This window comes from Entelurus aequoreus, linkage group LG02 (genome assembly GCF_033978785.1).
Source record: "Entelurus aequoreus isolate RoL-2023_Sb linkage group LG02, RoL_Eaeq_v1.1, whole genome shotgun sequence".
NCBI classification, from domain to species: Eukaryota; Metazoa; Chordata; class Actinopteri; order Syngnathiformes; family Syngnathidae; genus Entelurus; species Entelurus aequoreus.
In genome coordinates this window covers 23,676,717-23,692,805 of record NC_084732.1, presented here as the reverse complement: position 1 = coordinate 23,692,805, position 16,089 = coordinate 23,676,717, and the positions used below count along the sequence as shown (strand labels likewise).

General features: G+C 35.6%; 1 protein-coding gene and 1 long non-coding RNA gene across 2 annotated transcripts in view; both read right to left on the bottom strand.

Moving 5' to 3' along the window:
* Positions 1-5,787, bottom strand: part of LOC133631607 (uncharacterized) — a 64,882-nt gene extending 59,095 nt beyond the window's left edge. The window contains exon 1 of the long non-coding RNA XR_009821520.1: positions 5,649-5,787. This is a non-coding gene — a long non-coding RNA (uncharacterized LOC133631607). The remainder of the gene's footprint in view (positions 1-5,648) is intronic.
* Positions 5,788-5,977: 190 nt separating this feature from the next.
* slc12a4 (solute carrier family 12 member 4) overlaps positions 5,978-16,089 on the bottom strand; it is a 41,638-nt gene continuing 31,526 nt past the window's right edge. Inside the window, exons 19-24 of the mRNA XM_062023907.1 lie at positions 12,517-12,686; positions 12,301-12,432; positions 8,460-8,567; positions 8,176-8,366; positions 6,866-6,999; positions 5,978-6,781 (exon numbers count right to left, since the gene is read on the bottom strand). Of these exons, the coding sequence (XP_061879891.1) occupies positions 6,690-6,781; positions 6,866-6,999; positions 8,176-8,366; positions 8,460-8,567; positions 12,301-12,432; positions 12,517-12,686 (827 nt within the window). The 3' untranslated portion in view covers positions 5,978-6,689. The remainder of the gene's footprint in view (positions 6,782-6,865; positions 7,000-8,175; positions 8,367-8,459; positions 8,568-12,300; positions 12,433-12,516; positions 12,687-16,089) is intronic.

Genomic DNA, 16,089 nt, shown 5'->3' with positions numbered 1-16,089 from the left:
TGATTTAGAAGTAGCTACAACACTGCCAAATTTAGCTACTAGCTAGCTAGCCATGTCTTAAAGCAGTGGTCCCCAACCACCGGGCCGCAGCCCGGTACCGGTCCGTGGATCGATTGGTACCGGGTCGCACAAGAAATAAAAAAATAAAAAAATAAATAAAATATTTTTATTTTTTATTAAATCAACATAAAAAACAAAATACACTTACAATTACTGCACCAACCCAAAAAACCTCCTCCCCCACTCATTCATACTCATTCGCACAAAAGGGTTGTTTCTTTCTGTTATTAATATTTCTGGTTCCTACATTATATATCAATATATATCAATATAGTCTGCAGGGATACAGTCCGTAAGCACACATGGTTGTATTTCTTTATGACAATATTTTTAGCCACTGTAACATTACACACAGTTTGAACAGTAACACTGTGTTGGAATATAGGAAAATAAACACACTGTACTTTAATCAAGTGATTGTTTGGCGTACCACTAGATGGAGCCCGCGTACCATTAGTGGCAGAGCCATGTGTAGAGAGAGTATGGACAACTCGGTTTCAGAGTTGGTCTCAAACATGGCACCCTGTCGTCATGTGAGGGGCTTTTGAGCAGTCATTTAGGTGATAGTCTGGCCCAGGAGTCGGCAACCAAAAACGTTAAAAGAGGCAAAAATTTGACCAAAAATACAAAAAACAAATCTGTCTGGAGCCGCAAAAAATTAAAAGCCGTATATAAATCTTATAATGAAGGCAAAACATGACGTAAGCTATAATTAGCTATAATAGCCTACTGAAGCAAATCTTTGTTGACAGAAATGTTGAAATGTAATATTTATTCTACACATTTTTACAACATTAGAAACCATCAGTAAATCAGAGGCTACTCAGAAGGTGAGATAACTCCTGGAAAGGACTGGCATTTAATGGCCAAAGGTATAGATGTGTGTGTCCAAGTTAAAGGAAACGGCAGGTCTGTCTTCTTTTAATAGATTTATCACAATCTTTGGCAAGCTAGGTAATGTTTGCTGTGGTCTGGAACAACATGGCACACAAACAACTATCTGAAACGCAGCCAATATTACATACAGATAATGTGTCAAGAAACATGCAAATATAAATTATATAAAAAGAGGATAAAAGTAAAGGATGTTAAATGAGCTCAAATATACCTACACATGATGCATAATGATGCAATATGTACATACAGCTAATCTAAATAGCATGTTAGCATTGATTAGCTTGCAGTCATGCACTGACCAAATATGCCTGATTGGGGGGGGTTGAGGTTGGCGGGGTTGGGGGGGTGGGGTTTGGTGGTAGCGGGGGTGTATATTGTAGTGTCCCGGAAGAGTTAGTGCTGCAAGGGGTTCTGGGTATTTGTACTGTTGTGTTTATGTTGTGTTACGGTGCGGATGTTCTCCCGAAATGTGTTTGTCATTCTTGTTTTGGTGTGGGTTCACAGTGTGGCGCATATTTGTAACAGTGTTAAAGTTGTTTATACGTCCACCCTCAGTGTGACCTGTATGGCTGTTGATCAAGTATGCCTTGCATTCACTTATGTGTGTGTAAAAGCCGCATATATTATGTGACTGGGCCGGCACGCTGTCTGTATGGAGGAAAAGCGGACGTGACGACAGGTTGTAGAGGACGCTAAAAGCAGTGCCTTTAAGGCACGTCCCCAATATTGTAGTTCGGGAGAATGGTTGCCCCGGGAGATTTTCGGGAGGGGCACTGAAATTCGGGAGGGGCACTGAAATGTGTGAGTCTCCCGGGAAAATCGGGAGGTTTAAACCGATACTGATAGTTTCCAATATTACATTTTAAAGCATCTCTACAAAAAACATATTTTTCCATTTTCATATCCTTTTGTAAAATGCTCCAGGGAGCCACTAGGGCGACACTAAAGAGCCGCATGCAGCTCTGACTAGTGGTACACGTACCACAGTTTGAGAATCACTGATATAGAGGATCTTTGACTGAAGTGTTTGCATTTGGTTCTTAGAAACAGCAGAGCGCTCCTCCTAAATATCGGGTTGTGACAAGCGTATTGCAGTAGGTTCTTAAAAACAGCAGGGCGCCTAATGCAAACTTTGACGAGTGTTTTTAGCAGTATTTTCTTAAAGACAGAGTGTTCTTATCAAACCCAAAACATTTGACAATTATTTTTTTGTTGCAGTAGCTTCTCAAAAACAGCAGAGCGCTTCTGTCACATAGAGGATCTTTGACTGAAATGTGTGCATTAGGTTCTTAAAAAGAGCAGAGCTCTCCCGTCACAATGACGTTGCACAAGTGTTGTGTAGTATTTTCTTAAAAATGACAGAGCGCTCGTGTCAAATAGAGAATCTTTGACAGGTGTTTTGCAGTAGGTTCTTAAAGACATCATAGTGCTCCTGTCATGTTAATGATGACTTTATTTGTGACAGAGAATTTTGTTGAAATTAAATACAAAAGACTGCAAAGGTCTGACCCCTCTGTCCTCAGCGGACTTAGAAAAAGTGGATCCCCAATCAATTTAGTGGAAAAGCCCTGTTCTATTGTTTCCTTTGTAGTGTACACAAGAGGTTAAGAGGACACTTAAGCAGCCACTGAAACGTCTTATTGTGATGTCAACTATCTGCATAAACAAGCACTTACACCCTGGCCAAGTGTCCATAAATAAATGCTCTATTAATTATTTTTGTAGGAGAAAATAAAAGCCTCCATGTTGGATTAATCAGTGCGTCTGAGGGTGTAATTGCAGTGCTGGAATCAGAAGCTGCAAAAGCAGATAAAAACATGACCACAAGGCTGCCAACAGAAGACATTACAAGTTTGGGGACCTTAAAAACAAGTGAAAAAGTGCAGTCAGCATTATCCGCATGAAAGCCCTGCGAGGAAATGAAGCCATTGTTTGACTGGATAAAGTATCCTTTTTCAACTAAACTTTTACTTGACTGGAACATAGGAAGAATGTCAGGCTCTCAACCTTAAAGAAAATAAGCAAGAAAAAATGTAAATGAAATAGAAATGAATAACAGATAACATTTGATTAATGGAAAATAGTTGTTCCTATCAAATTGAAAGCATTTATTTGCTGGCTGTCAGAAGATGACAACTGTGTGTTGCTGCCCTCTGGTGGAAAGATTAGGTCTAACTCAACTGCAGAGTTAATTTAAATATGATATATTTTGCACACACCCGAATGACTGTACACTTAACAAGTTTAAGGTCTGGTGTCACTCCATTTTAAATTGTACAAAACAAAAACAAGAAAAATATTTTAGCTATGTGATTAAATTTTGACTTTGCAAAAAACAAAAAAACTTTCTAACTAATTTGAATAAAATGTGTAAAAAATTAAATATATATATATATATATATATATATATATATATATATATATATATATATATATATATATATATATATATATATATATATATATATATATATATATATATATATATATATATATATATATATATGCATACATACAACCATATATATATAAATATGTATATATATATACATGTGTGTGTATGTATGTATATATATATATATATATATATATATATATATATATATATATATACATATATATATATATATATATACATATATATATATATATATATATATATATATATATATATATATATATATATATATATATATATATATATATATATACATATATATATATATATATATATATACATACATACACACACATGTATATATATATACATATTTATATATATATATGGTTGTATGTATGCATATATATATATATATATATATATATATATATATATATATATATATATATATATATATATATATATATATATATATATATATATATATATATATATGTGTATGTATGTATGTATGTATGCATGTACATACATACATACATATATATATATATATATATATATATATATATATATATATATATATATATATATATATATATATATATATATATATATATATATATATATATATATATATATATATATATATATATATGTATGTATAATATCCATCCATCCATCCATTTTCTACCGCTTGTGTATATATATAAATGGAAATGGCAACAGCAGAGGATGAATGTCCCATAACAAGAAGATAGAGAAAAAGAAGAACCTTATCGACTACGGTGCTGTCACACACTACAAAGGCGGACGCATGCAATTTTTCAGGATTTATGCAGATCCCAAATACAAATCAGCAGGTACCAGAAGGTAAGAAAAGTCTCTTTTGCATAATATTGCGAAACAAAACGCCAGATAATATGTCTTACCTTATACACACACCATAAAAATAACTCGCATGTTGAAGCACAGTAAAATCCATCAAGCGGTGCGGCTTCATAGCTTACGGAAGTCGTACTAAAACATGATGATAGATTTTTGAGCGCCGTGTGTGATGTTCTATATTTTCAATGGAACATATAAAATGTTGGCCTTGTTTACTTGAGCCACATTGCCATCATACTGCAGTCTTCACGTATCTCTTATGTTTGACTGCCATCTACTGGTCACACTTAGTATTACACACGTACCAAATAAAATTGCTTCGAGGTGGGTAAGCGAAACCAGAATTATTATGTACATTAGGCATACCGGTTTAGTCGAGTTTTGAGGGGAAAAAATTATTTTTAGTCCGTAAAATACGGTATAAACATATTTTTTTCGGTGGGGGAAGAATTGTCTGTTTCTAGTTGCCTGTACATACACACACATATATATATATATATATATATATATATATATATATATATATATATATATATATATATATATATATATATATATATATATATATATATATATATATATATATATATATATATAAGTTTGTGCAGGCAGTTTTGGAGGAAAATAGACTACATAGAAACCTGGTGCTAGTGCCACTTTGGGAAAAATAATACAAAAAATGTTCAATAACAATGTGCCAGATTCATAAAAATGCACCTCAATAGCCCTTTTACACAGTATCACTTGCACATATTGTCTGGAGAGCTATTCGCACATTACACATTTTGCTTGAAGTGCATCATGGCTTCTTGCCTTTGAGATTGTTTTTTATTATTTATATTACTATAATGAAGTCAAACAGCTGGGCGCATTTGCAATGTAAACAGACATTAGTTGTGCTCTACTGGTACACTAGTCACAAAAGGTAGCAATATTCAGGAAGAAACTAGAATGCACTATAACCTTTATGTGTGAACATAACTTGGCCTTTTGAATGCATATAGTACTTTCTGCACAACGTGCTATTCTCCAACAAGTATGTGATCCACACTAACAATTATATTATATTAGAAACAATTTAATGACATCAGCTATTGCTATATTTTAGATATATGTTATTGTTATGCCATGATTGGAGATTGTAGTAATCCAATGTGCATCATATTAATGAGTTGCCGATTGTGAAAGAGTTGTATACAGAATTAGACCTTTTAAAGCATCAGTTCTGGCATAAACGCCCAATAGTTGACACAATGTAGAAGGTTGTCGTTGCAATAGTTGTGAAGAAAACAAACGTTTAACAGCAGTTAGCTTATGAATGCTAACAGTGTGACAAAAGTTGTTAAAACGAAAACAAACATTCGCGAATAACGAGTAACACTCACGTAAAATGTCGACAACTTACCGGATTTGAAGATAAAGTATACATTTTACTTTTGTGTGGAAAACGTCAGAATATTCCTCGCTTTAGCTCCAATTTGGCAGCAACTCCACAATTGGCCTGCGTCGCCACCATTAAGCATCGGTCAAAGATCACCACCCATTTCCGGTCACCTGACACAATCAAATGTATAACTAAGGTAATACAAGTTGTACATCCATCCATCCATCCATCCATTTTTTACCGCTTGTCCCTTTTGGAGTCGCGGGGGTGCTGGAGCCTATCTCAGCTGCATTCGGGTGGAAGGCGGTACAAACAATAAAAATGTTTTTGGTTTTTTTTATAAAATAATTTATTGAAAGGACTCAAAACATCATTTCACACATCACAATTCTTTAAAAAATAAAATAAAACTAAAGCTACATAATTCTAAAAAATAAAAAAATACAGCTTTATTTATTTATTTTAAAATTTTGTATTTTTGAACTACCCAAACGTATTCAAAACATTTAAATAAGCTACACAACTGTTGATTTAAAATGACACTGATACAAGCTAAAAAACTGCTTTGGAAATTCAAAAATATGTATGTACAAAAATTTAAAATGTACTTAAAAACTAAATCAAGACTAGCTATTGAGCAGAATGCCTTCCTAGTTTGTTGTCGGTATTCCCTCCTGAATAAAAAACACTATTTTCTTTCAATAACAGAGCGAGACAGTGGTTCCCTACACTTTTTTTGCTCATATTAACAGAAAAAATATGTGCAAATACTTAAAAAAAAACAAATAAACTCTAATGTCTTGCATGCACATTTATTAAACTTACGTAATGTAAGGCTAAAGGGCAAATGTGAAAAGTGACGAATAATAAATAAATAAATAATATAGTCCCATATCCGCGTTACAATTATACCAAAACAATTCCTCCTGGTCTTCCTCTAATTATTAATCCTGTATCTGACTAACACTTAAGTCAAGTATATAACATTTTTTATCTAAAAATACTTAAAATGGTTTGAAACATTTGGATATTAGAGCAGGTGGAATGTATAGTAACGTTTGGTCATGAGTAGATGGTGATGACCTCCCGACCTCCTCCTCGGACTAGCAGCACTCGTTCCAAACCTTCCGTCAAAACCTCCAGAAACTCCATATCTGGGGGAGGAAAGGGTGAAGGAATAAAAACCGAACACAGATACGAGCCTGTGTGTTGTCATTCTGGATTTGCAAAAAGGATACAGTTCTCGTCTCCCCCTGTGTCGCGAGGCGGCCCCGGCATGTTAAGAAGCACCAGGCGGGCGTCGTGGGACCGGTTTACTATCACCTCGTTCAGTTTGACGGCCGTGTGCATCCGCCGCACGTTGGACTGGTCCCTGTAGAACAGTACACAGAAGCATTGACACATATGTATGTAACCTTTAACCCCGGCTAACATAACCATCTTGTGTGCCAACCAGCAGTTATAATAAAATATGTTGATAGGTATTTGCTGATAGATAGTATTGTACTGGATGTCAACATTATGACTATGATGATAATATGTTTTAATGATTTAAAAAAGCCAGGTAAAAAAAAAAGTTTAATTTAATTTGACATTTTAATATTTGTAAAATATCTGATAAATAACTGTGTTTACTCATCTGTGCATAAATATAATAATAAATATAATCACATTTATGTACGAAAAACATAATGAATAAATAAATGAAGTACTACATTTTTCGGGTATAGATTAATGTTTTAAAAAAACTATTTCGGTAAAGACTTTTTATAAATTTAAATCTTTATAAAATAAAATAAAAAAGATACATTAAGTCAGTCATCATGTTTACTGGCCTGTGTATGAATAGAATTATAAATATGATGACTTTTTATGCATAAAATACAAAATAAATAATTAAATGACAGGACATGTTCCAGATATGAGGACATTAATTATTCAAAAACATTATTTAGGAAAAAAATATTAGTATTTACAAAACACTTTAATACTTATAAAAGATCTATTAAAATGTGTTTACTTGTCTCTGTATAAATATAATTATAAATATAATGACATTTTATGTATAGAAAAAACATAACAAATAATTGAATAAGTGCACATTTCCGGTGTATAATTATTTTTTTTTAAAGTTATTTAGGTAAAAAAATAAAATCGGATATGCCATTTTAATATTTATTTAATATTTATTAAATGATTGTGTTTTCTTTTTTCTGTATGAATATAATTATAGAAACAATGGCTTTCTTTGTAATCGAAACATAATTGAATAAATAAATTAGTTTTAAATTAAAGTACTTTATTAATATTTTTTTAAATGTGTTAATTGAATTGTGTTTTCTGTTGTTACAATGGACCCTAAACATTAAACATTAAATATTACAATATCATTTTAATGATTTTTTCTTTAAATGAGTGATATTTACATTTAAGTAAAAAGTCTAAAATGCCAAAAAAAATAATGTGTTTAGTGATCTGACTGCGATAAAGTATATGGTTCTTCCTTAAACCCAGGATTATTGTCAGGGGGTCACATGACTGAACTCACGGTTTGAGGCTCGTGAGTTCTCTGAAGTTTTCGGGCGCATTGTTTCGGTTACGCCTCTCGGCCTCGCACTTCTCTTTGGTCCACGTCATATGGACCTTCTCGGGCAGAGGAGACTCCAACGTATCCTCCTCCTCGTCCGAGTACAGACTTCCCATTCGCACCAGCGAGTGTCTGTCCTTCACCAACTGGGCCTGCGAAGCACATTGCAGCTCACAATCAAATTGACAGGATTCATCATCTCCACCTCATGTTCTCCATCTCCACCTCATGTTCTTGTGCGTTACCTCTCGCTGCCTCTCTGCACTGGACAGCCTCATCTGCCTCAGCATCTGAGACCTCTGCTCCATCATGAGCGTGCGCTCGTACGTGTACGCCGAGATGTCACTGTCATGCTGGAACGCAAAAACACATGAAAGCATGGCTCTGAAGTTACACAGACCACAGTTGAAAGGATTCAGCTTTTATATAGTTTGTTTTTCACATTTATTCCAAGAGAACATTTTTAAAAATGGTATTGGATCTCAATAGTGAAATGTAGTATGTAAAATACTCCATTAATCTGAAGTTGAGGGTACATAAAATATCTTAAGGATACATAAAATAAGTTCAATTAAATATCTTAAGGATATATTTTATTCACATGAACTACATTTGATGAAATAATGAGTGTTTATTGTATTTATTAATTGTATTTTATTTTATTTGGAATGTTCCTGGATGTAATTATATACAGTTTGTATTCTGTATTTACTGTATATACTAAATATACTAAATACTATAATATAATATATATTATTTTATAAACTAAAGTAATTTGGTTAAATAAGGTATTTAATTATCAAAATTTTGCAAGAGTGAAGAAAAAAAATATAGTGTACTGGATTATATTTGAATGCAGATTTAGATCAAAACACACAGTCGTACCACAATTTAAGAGTTCTTTGAGATAAGAGCATATATTTGTTGTGCTTTAATTTAAACTAAAATAAATGTGATGTTAGTCGGCGTAGAAAATGTCATTGTGAACCCCGTAAAATGTGCCCAAAATAATCTGGTCCTAATCCCTAGCATTAGTTTATAGCTAGCGATGGACATAACTTTGTTTTTCCAACCCCGGAAAAGAAGAAAGTGAGTGTGAAGGACAGTTCGGAGAAGGAGTGGGTAATATTCATTGAATTAAAAAAAGAAATCATAAAACATGACAGAGCATGTCGTTGGCTTGGTGAGCGTATCGCTGCTACTCTGCACCATTCTGGAGCAGAATGAGTCTGCGGCACCTGTCAGGGATGTTTGGATAATATCTAAACGGCAGACATTTATCCATGAAAATATGGAAAAGCTGCTGATGCCGTGTTTGACGGAGAAGCAGCTAGAAGCAGATACTGCAGAAGTCCGCTCTCCAATTAAATGTTGCACATTATGATTACATTACTTTATTATACTTTTTATGAGGCATACATTTAGGGTTGTCCCGATACCAACATTTTTGTACCGGTACCGGTACCAAAATGTATTTCGATACTTTTCAGTACTTAAATAAAGGGGACCACAAAAATGGCATTATTGGCTTTATTCTAACAAAAAAATCTAATGGTACATTAAACATATTGAAGGACAATTGTGGCCTTAAATAAAATAGTGAACATACAAGACAACTTATCTTTTAGTAGTTAGTAAGCAAACAAAGGCTCCTAATTTAGCTGCTGACGTATGCAGTAACATATTGTGTCATTTTCCATTCTATTATTTCGTCAAAATTATGAAGGACAAGCTGTAAAAAAATATTATTATTCCACTTGCTCATGTTCTGTTAATACCTGGTTATTTTCTTGTATAGCTCTTTTCTCCCTTCAAGGTACTCAAAGCGCTATTTCCACATTCATCCATTCACACACACATTCACACACTGATGGCGGGAGCTGCCATGCAAGGCCCTAACCACGATCCATCAGGAGCAAGGGTGAAGTGTTTTGCTCAAGGACACAACGGACGAGACTAGGATGGCGGAAGCCGGGGATCGAACCAGGAACCCCCCGGGTTGTTGGCACGGCAGATTTACGAACCAAGCCTTCATGATCTCACATGACAGTTTGTGCTTTGTTAGTTATTTTCCAACATTCAATATAATTTCCTGTCCTGGGGCTTCTACTTTCTTGTCTTAGTGTAGTAGTTCCTGCTTAGTTCCTACAGGGTTTGCTGCAGCTCCATTTTCTATTCCGTCATCAATTGGTAATTAGGCCTAATTAAGTTCCTTCCAGTTTCCCTGTGGTGCTCTGTATTATTGTACTGTACCACTGGTTGCCTTTGTGCAGCATGCCTTGCTGCCGCTGTGCAATCTGCACGAGCCTGCGGTTTTACCTGCAAGTCGACGTCTATCTCTGCATCCTGGGGTCACGACAAACTCAACCATGCACAAAGCTGACCACAGAACTAGTTACCCAGCAGGCACAATACATTAAAACAAAGTTGAGAACGTATTGAGTTAGGTCCTGACATTGAGCAACTGGAACACATTGAAACAACATGCTTTTTGACGATGTTTAATCAATGTTATGATAAATGATAAATGGGTTATACTTGTATAGCGCTTTTTTACCTTCAAGGTACTCAAAGCGCTTTGACACTATTTCCACATTCACCCATGATGATGTTGATTTGACCAGTGAATTTTGGTCATTTCCCAAACAATTTTCTACAAAGTTGAAACAACATGCTTTTTGACGATGTTTATTCAATGTCAGGTTGTGACGCTGATTTGAACATCGAAATGTAGTCATTTCCCAACCAACAACGTGGTTGGGAAGTTGCGCCTTATTGTCCACACTATAAAGACTATAAGGCACACTTAATTTTTTATTTTTTTTCTCAAAACTCGACAGTGCGCCTTATAAGTGAGCCTAACGTACGGAATAATTCTGGTTTTGCTTACCGACCTTGAAGCTATTTTATTTGGTACATGGTGTAATAATAGGTGTGACCAGTAGATGGCAGTCAAACATAAGAAGTATGTGTAAACTGCACTAGGATGGCAATATGACTCAAGTAAACAACATCAACATTTTATATGTTCCATTGAAAATATAGAACATTAAACATACGAGTATTATTATGGTGTGTGTATAAGGTAAGACATATTGTCTGGCGTTTTCTTTCGCAATATTATACAAAATAAACTTTTCTTACCTCCTGGTACCTGCTGATGTGTATTTGAGATCTGCATAAATCCTGAAAAATTGCACGCGTCTGCCTTTGTAGTCCGTGACGACGTTGTAGTCGATAAGCTTCTTCTTTTTCTCTATCTTCTTGTTATGGGACATTCATCCTCCGCTGTTGCCATTTCTAATATAAAGTAGCGTCAAGTTCTCACTTATATCTGTCAGTAAACTTGCCACGAAAGCGCTAAAACATACCAATGTAGTGAGTTTACATTATTCACCCAAGGAACTTTAGTTATTAGAGAGTTCCGGTCAGACGGTTTTTCACGGCACACATTTCCGGCCTTGTTGTTGTTGTTTCCGGATGAGGAGATGCTGCTCCGTTATTGATTTAAGTAAAGTCTGAATGTCATTAAAACAGTTAGCTCCATCTTTTGACACTTCTTCCACTACCAAAGATGACAAGGAGAAGACGCTGCCGAAGGTGAGCCACGTAAATAAGACCGCCCACAAAACGGCGCATCCTGAAGCGACTGTCAGAAAGCGGCTTGAAGATGATCTGTAAAACGTAATCTATGCAACATTTTGACCAAAGAACCACCATTACATGTTATGTAGACCACAAGGAAGTGTTTTCCTTTTAGAAAAAAAAAAAATAATAATATGACTCCTTTAATGCGCCCTATAATCCGGTGCACTTTATATATGAAAAAAGATCGAAAATAGACCATTCTTCAGCAGTGCGCCTTATAATCTGGTGCGCCCTATGGTCCGGAAAATACGGTATATTGCAATGTTGTTTCAAAGTCAGTTTTAAAAAACATGTACCGGTATGTATAATGTTGTATTATTATCTTGTGCCTGCTGGGTAGGCTCGTAAGTTGAGGTACTACCATATTAGAAAAAACATATTTCCTCCCCAATATCCCCCTGTTGTTTCTCTATGAAGTAAGTTGCAATCATCTCTTACCATCTCCACCACTTCCACTTCGGCCTCAATTCTCAGTTGGTAGAGGAACGTGGCTAAGTCCTTCTTCATCTGGATGCTGTTATCGTCCATCTGGGCTACGGTGAAAATACGCATATTGCACTTTCTCCACACCTAGAAAGCAATTCAAACCAACAATTAAGACCCATGATCCAAGTTGGTATATTTGCACGATAACAGGAGTTTTTTTATATCTACTTTGTGTTGCTTGAGCAGGAAGGGCAGCAGCATGAGCATCCCCCCATCATGGACGATCCACCACACGTCGATGTTGCCGTCGCTGAAGCGCTCGTGGTTGCTCGGGTAAAACAACACGTTTTTTGGGACCATTAGTGCCAGGTGGGCCGCGGTGGTGCAACGAACCGTGTCTGAGTGCAGAAGACAACAAGATTTTTATTTTGTCCTATACATCCAAATATGTGACCACATTTTTCTCTCATAAAAAAAGGCAATCTTATAGTCGTGGTCTAAAGACCTGTGGGAAAAAAAGTGTCTCAATGTGTATTACCAACAGAGGAGGAGTTACGATGCTAAGTTCAAGATAATGGTGAGCAATCAAACAGAGTTTGTCCAACAAGGGCTGCACAATTATCGTATTTTCCAGGCTGTAGGCTTTGAACCATGCGGCTTATAAAACGGTATGGCTAATTTATGGATTTTTCTTTGCTAACGGCCATAACAATAATAATTGAAAATGTACTTTCTGTTTCATGCCCTTGAACCAGAGGTAAAACCGTCCATAGCGTTTCTGCTCGAAAGGATTCTTCATTCATCACTCCAAGCAACATTGGTAAGTTTTTACAATTTAACTAAAACAATTAATACATACTAAACCGTATGACTGTAAATCTTTGGGCACCACTGGATTCGATTCGATTTGATTCTTGAGGGTAACTATTCAATTCCGAATCGATTCTCCATAAAAAAAACGATTCTCGATTCAAAATCATTACTTTTTTGTTCATGTCAATATTTGCCTGTAGTTATTTGACTGATGTATTTTTGTTCTAGTTTATTATTTTCATTTTATTTCAAATATAATTGTTGGTATTAATTGGTTACTTGTTTGGGGGAGAAAAAAAGAACATTTGACATGTGTTTAATTGTATTCCTGGACTGTATATGTCAAAAGTCCAATAAACAAATGTTTAAAAAAAAAAACAAGTTTTGCTTAATAACATTCTACCCAAACATTTAATAAAGTCAAATACAAACAAGGCAACAAGAGAAGTATCCAACACTTTTCTTTTCTAAAGTCAATTTGTACAGCAGATATGGCCATATACATCAACCATGGGACAAATGCAGAGGACACATTTCACCACATCTAGTGTGTGTGTGACAATCATTGGTACTTTAAAGGCCTACTGAAACCCACTACTACCGACCACGCAGTCTGATAGTTTATATATCAATGATGAAATCTTAACATTATAACACATGCCAATACGGCCGGGTTAACTTATAAAGTGACATTTTAAATTTGCCGCTAAACTTCCGGTTCGAAACGCCTCTGAGGATGACGTATGCGTGTGACGTAGCCCGGCGAACACGGGTATGCCTTCCACATTGAAGCCGATACGAAAAAGCTCTGTTTTCATTTCATAATTCCACAGTATTCTGGACATCTGTGTTCGTGAATCTGTTTCAATCATGTTCATTGCATTATGGAGAAGGAAGCCAAGCAAGCAAAGAAGAAAGTTGTCGGTGCGAAATGGACGTATTTTTCGAACGTAGTCAGCCACAACAGTACACAGCCGGCGCTTCTTTGTTTACATTCCCGAAAGATGCAGTCAAGATGGAAGAACTCGGATAACAGAGACTCTAACCAGGAGGACTTTTGATTTGGATACACAGACGCCTGTAGGGAACTGGGACAACACAGACTCTTACCAGGATTACTTTGATTTGGATGACAAAGACGCAGACGTGCTACTGTGAGTATGCAGCTTTGGCTTTTTTTTGCGTATGTACGTAACTTTTTTAAAATATATAAGCTTTATGAACCTTGGGTTAGGTGAACGGTCTTTTGGGCTGAGTGATTGTGTGTGTTGATCATGTGTTTGAATTGTATTGGCGTGTTCTATGGAGCTAGGAGCTAGCAGAGGAGCTAGGAGCTAGCATAACACGTACCGTACCGTACGTGCGCGTCACGTACGTAACTTTTTAAAAATATATAAGCTTTATGAACCTTGGGTTAGGTGAACGGTCTTTTGGGCTGAGTGATTGTGTGTGTTGATCAGGTGTTTGAATTGTATTGGCGTGTTCTATGGAGCTAAGAGCTAGCAGAGGAGCTAGGAGCTAGCATAACAAACACGCAGGTGTTATTATGCAGGATTAATTTGTGGCATATTAAATATAAGCCTGGTTGTGTTGTGGCTAATAGAGTATATATATGTCTTGTGTTTATTTACTGTTGTAGTCATTCCCAGCTGAATATCAGGTACCGTGAGTATGCAGCCTTGGCTGCTAAACATTCGATAACTTGACCGTATGTGCGCGTCACGTACGTAACTTTTTAAAAATATATAAGCTTTATGAACCTTGGGTTAGGTAAACGGTCTTTTGGGCTGAGTGATTGTGTGTGTTGATCAGGTGTTTGTATTGTATTGGCGTGTTCTATGGAGCTAGGAGCTAGCAGAGGAGCTAGGAGCTAGCATAACAAACACGCAGGTGTTTTTATGCAGGATTAATTTGTGGCATATTAAATATAAGCCTGGTTGTGTTGTGGCTAATAGAGTATATATATGTCTTGTGTTTATTTACTGTTGTAGTCATTCCCAGCTGAATATCAGGTCACCCCCGGCTCTCACAGCATCTTCCCTATCTGAATAGCTTCAACTCCCCACTAGTCCTTCACTTGCACTTTACTCATCCACAAATCTTTCATCCTCGCTCAAATTAATGGGGAAATTGTCGCTTTCTCGGTCCGAATCTCTCTCACTTCATGCGGCCATCATTGTAAACAATAGGGAACTTTGCGTATATGTTCAACTGACTACGTCACGCTACTTCCGGTAGGTGCAAGCCTTTTTTTTATCAGATACCAAAAGTTGCAATCTTTATCGTCGTTGTTCTATACTAAATCCTTTCAGCAAAAATATGGCAATATCGCGAAATGATCAAGTATGACACATAGAATAGATCTGCTATCCCCGTTTAAATAAAAAAAATTCATTTCAGTAGGCCTTTAATCTTAATCTTTAATCATATGATTTGCCTGAGTGGCTGGACAGGACAGATTCAAAAAAGAAAAATTCAAAACAATTATTATTTTATTAAAAACATTTTTAAATCAACTTTTGATTTTTTTAAATCAATTAAGAATCATTACAAGTAAGAATTGCAATAAATAAAACAAATGTTGGCGCCCTTACTAAATCGTCCCTTGTGTGATATCTGTAGGAGGGTTTCCATGCACATTAGTCCGTGCTATCGTGATGTAATAAACAAGCGAGCTTCGTTAGCATTAGCAAATATGCTAACACATTTACAAGTGTCAGTGTTAGTATTACTTACAATGGCATTATTTTAGTTTTATTTCTGTTTCGTAAATTTACTAAAATGTCACAGTGGAGTTCTTGAGGCTGTTTAGCTGATTGAAGAGCTGGCTTCGGCAGCTAATGGTTTCACGACGGTGACTTCTATTTTGTTTGATCAGCCGTTTTACTGGCATGTGACAGGCAACGTTTTAGAAAACAATTAAGGTATGTAAATAAATATTTACAAAATATTTTGTACCGGTAAATATCTCCAGTTTACTGTATAGTT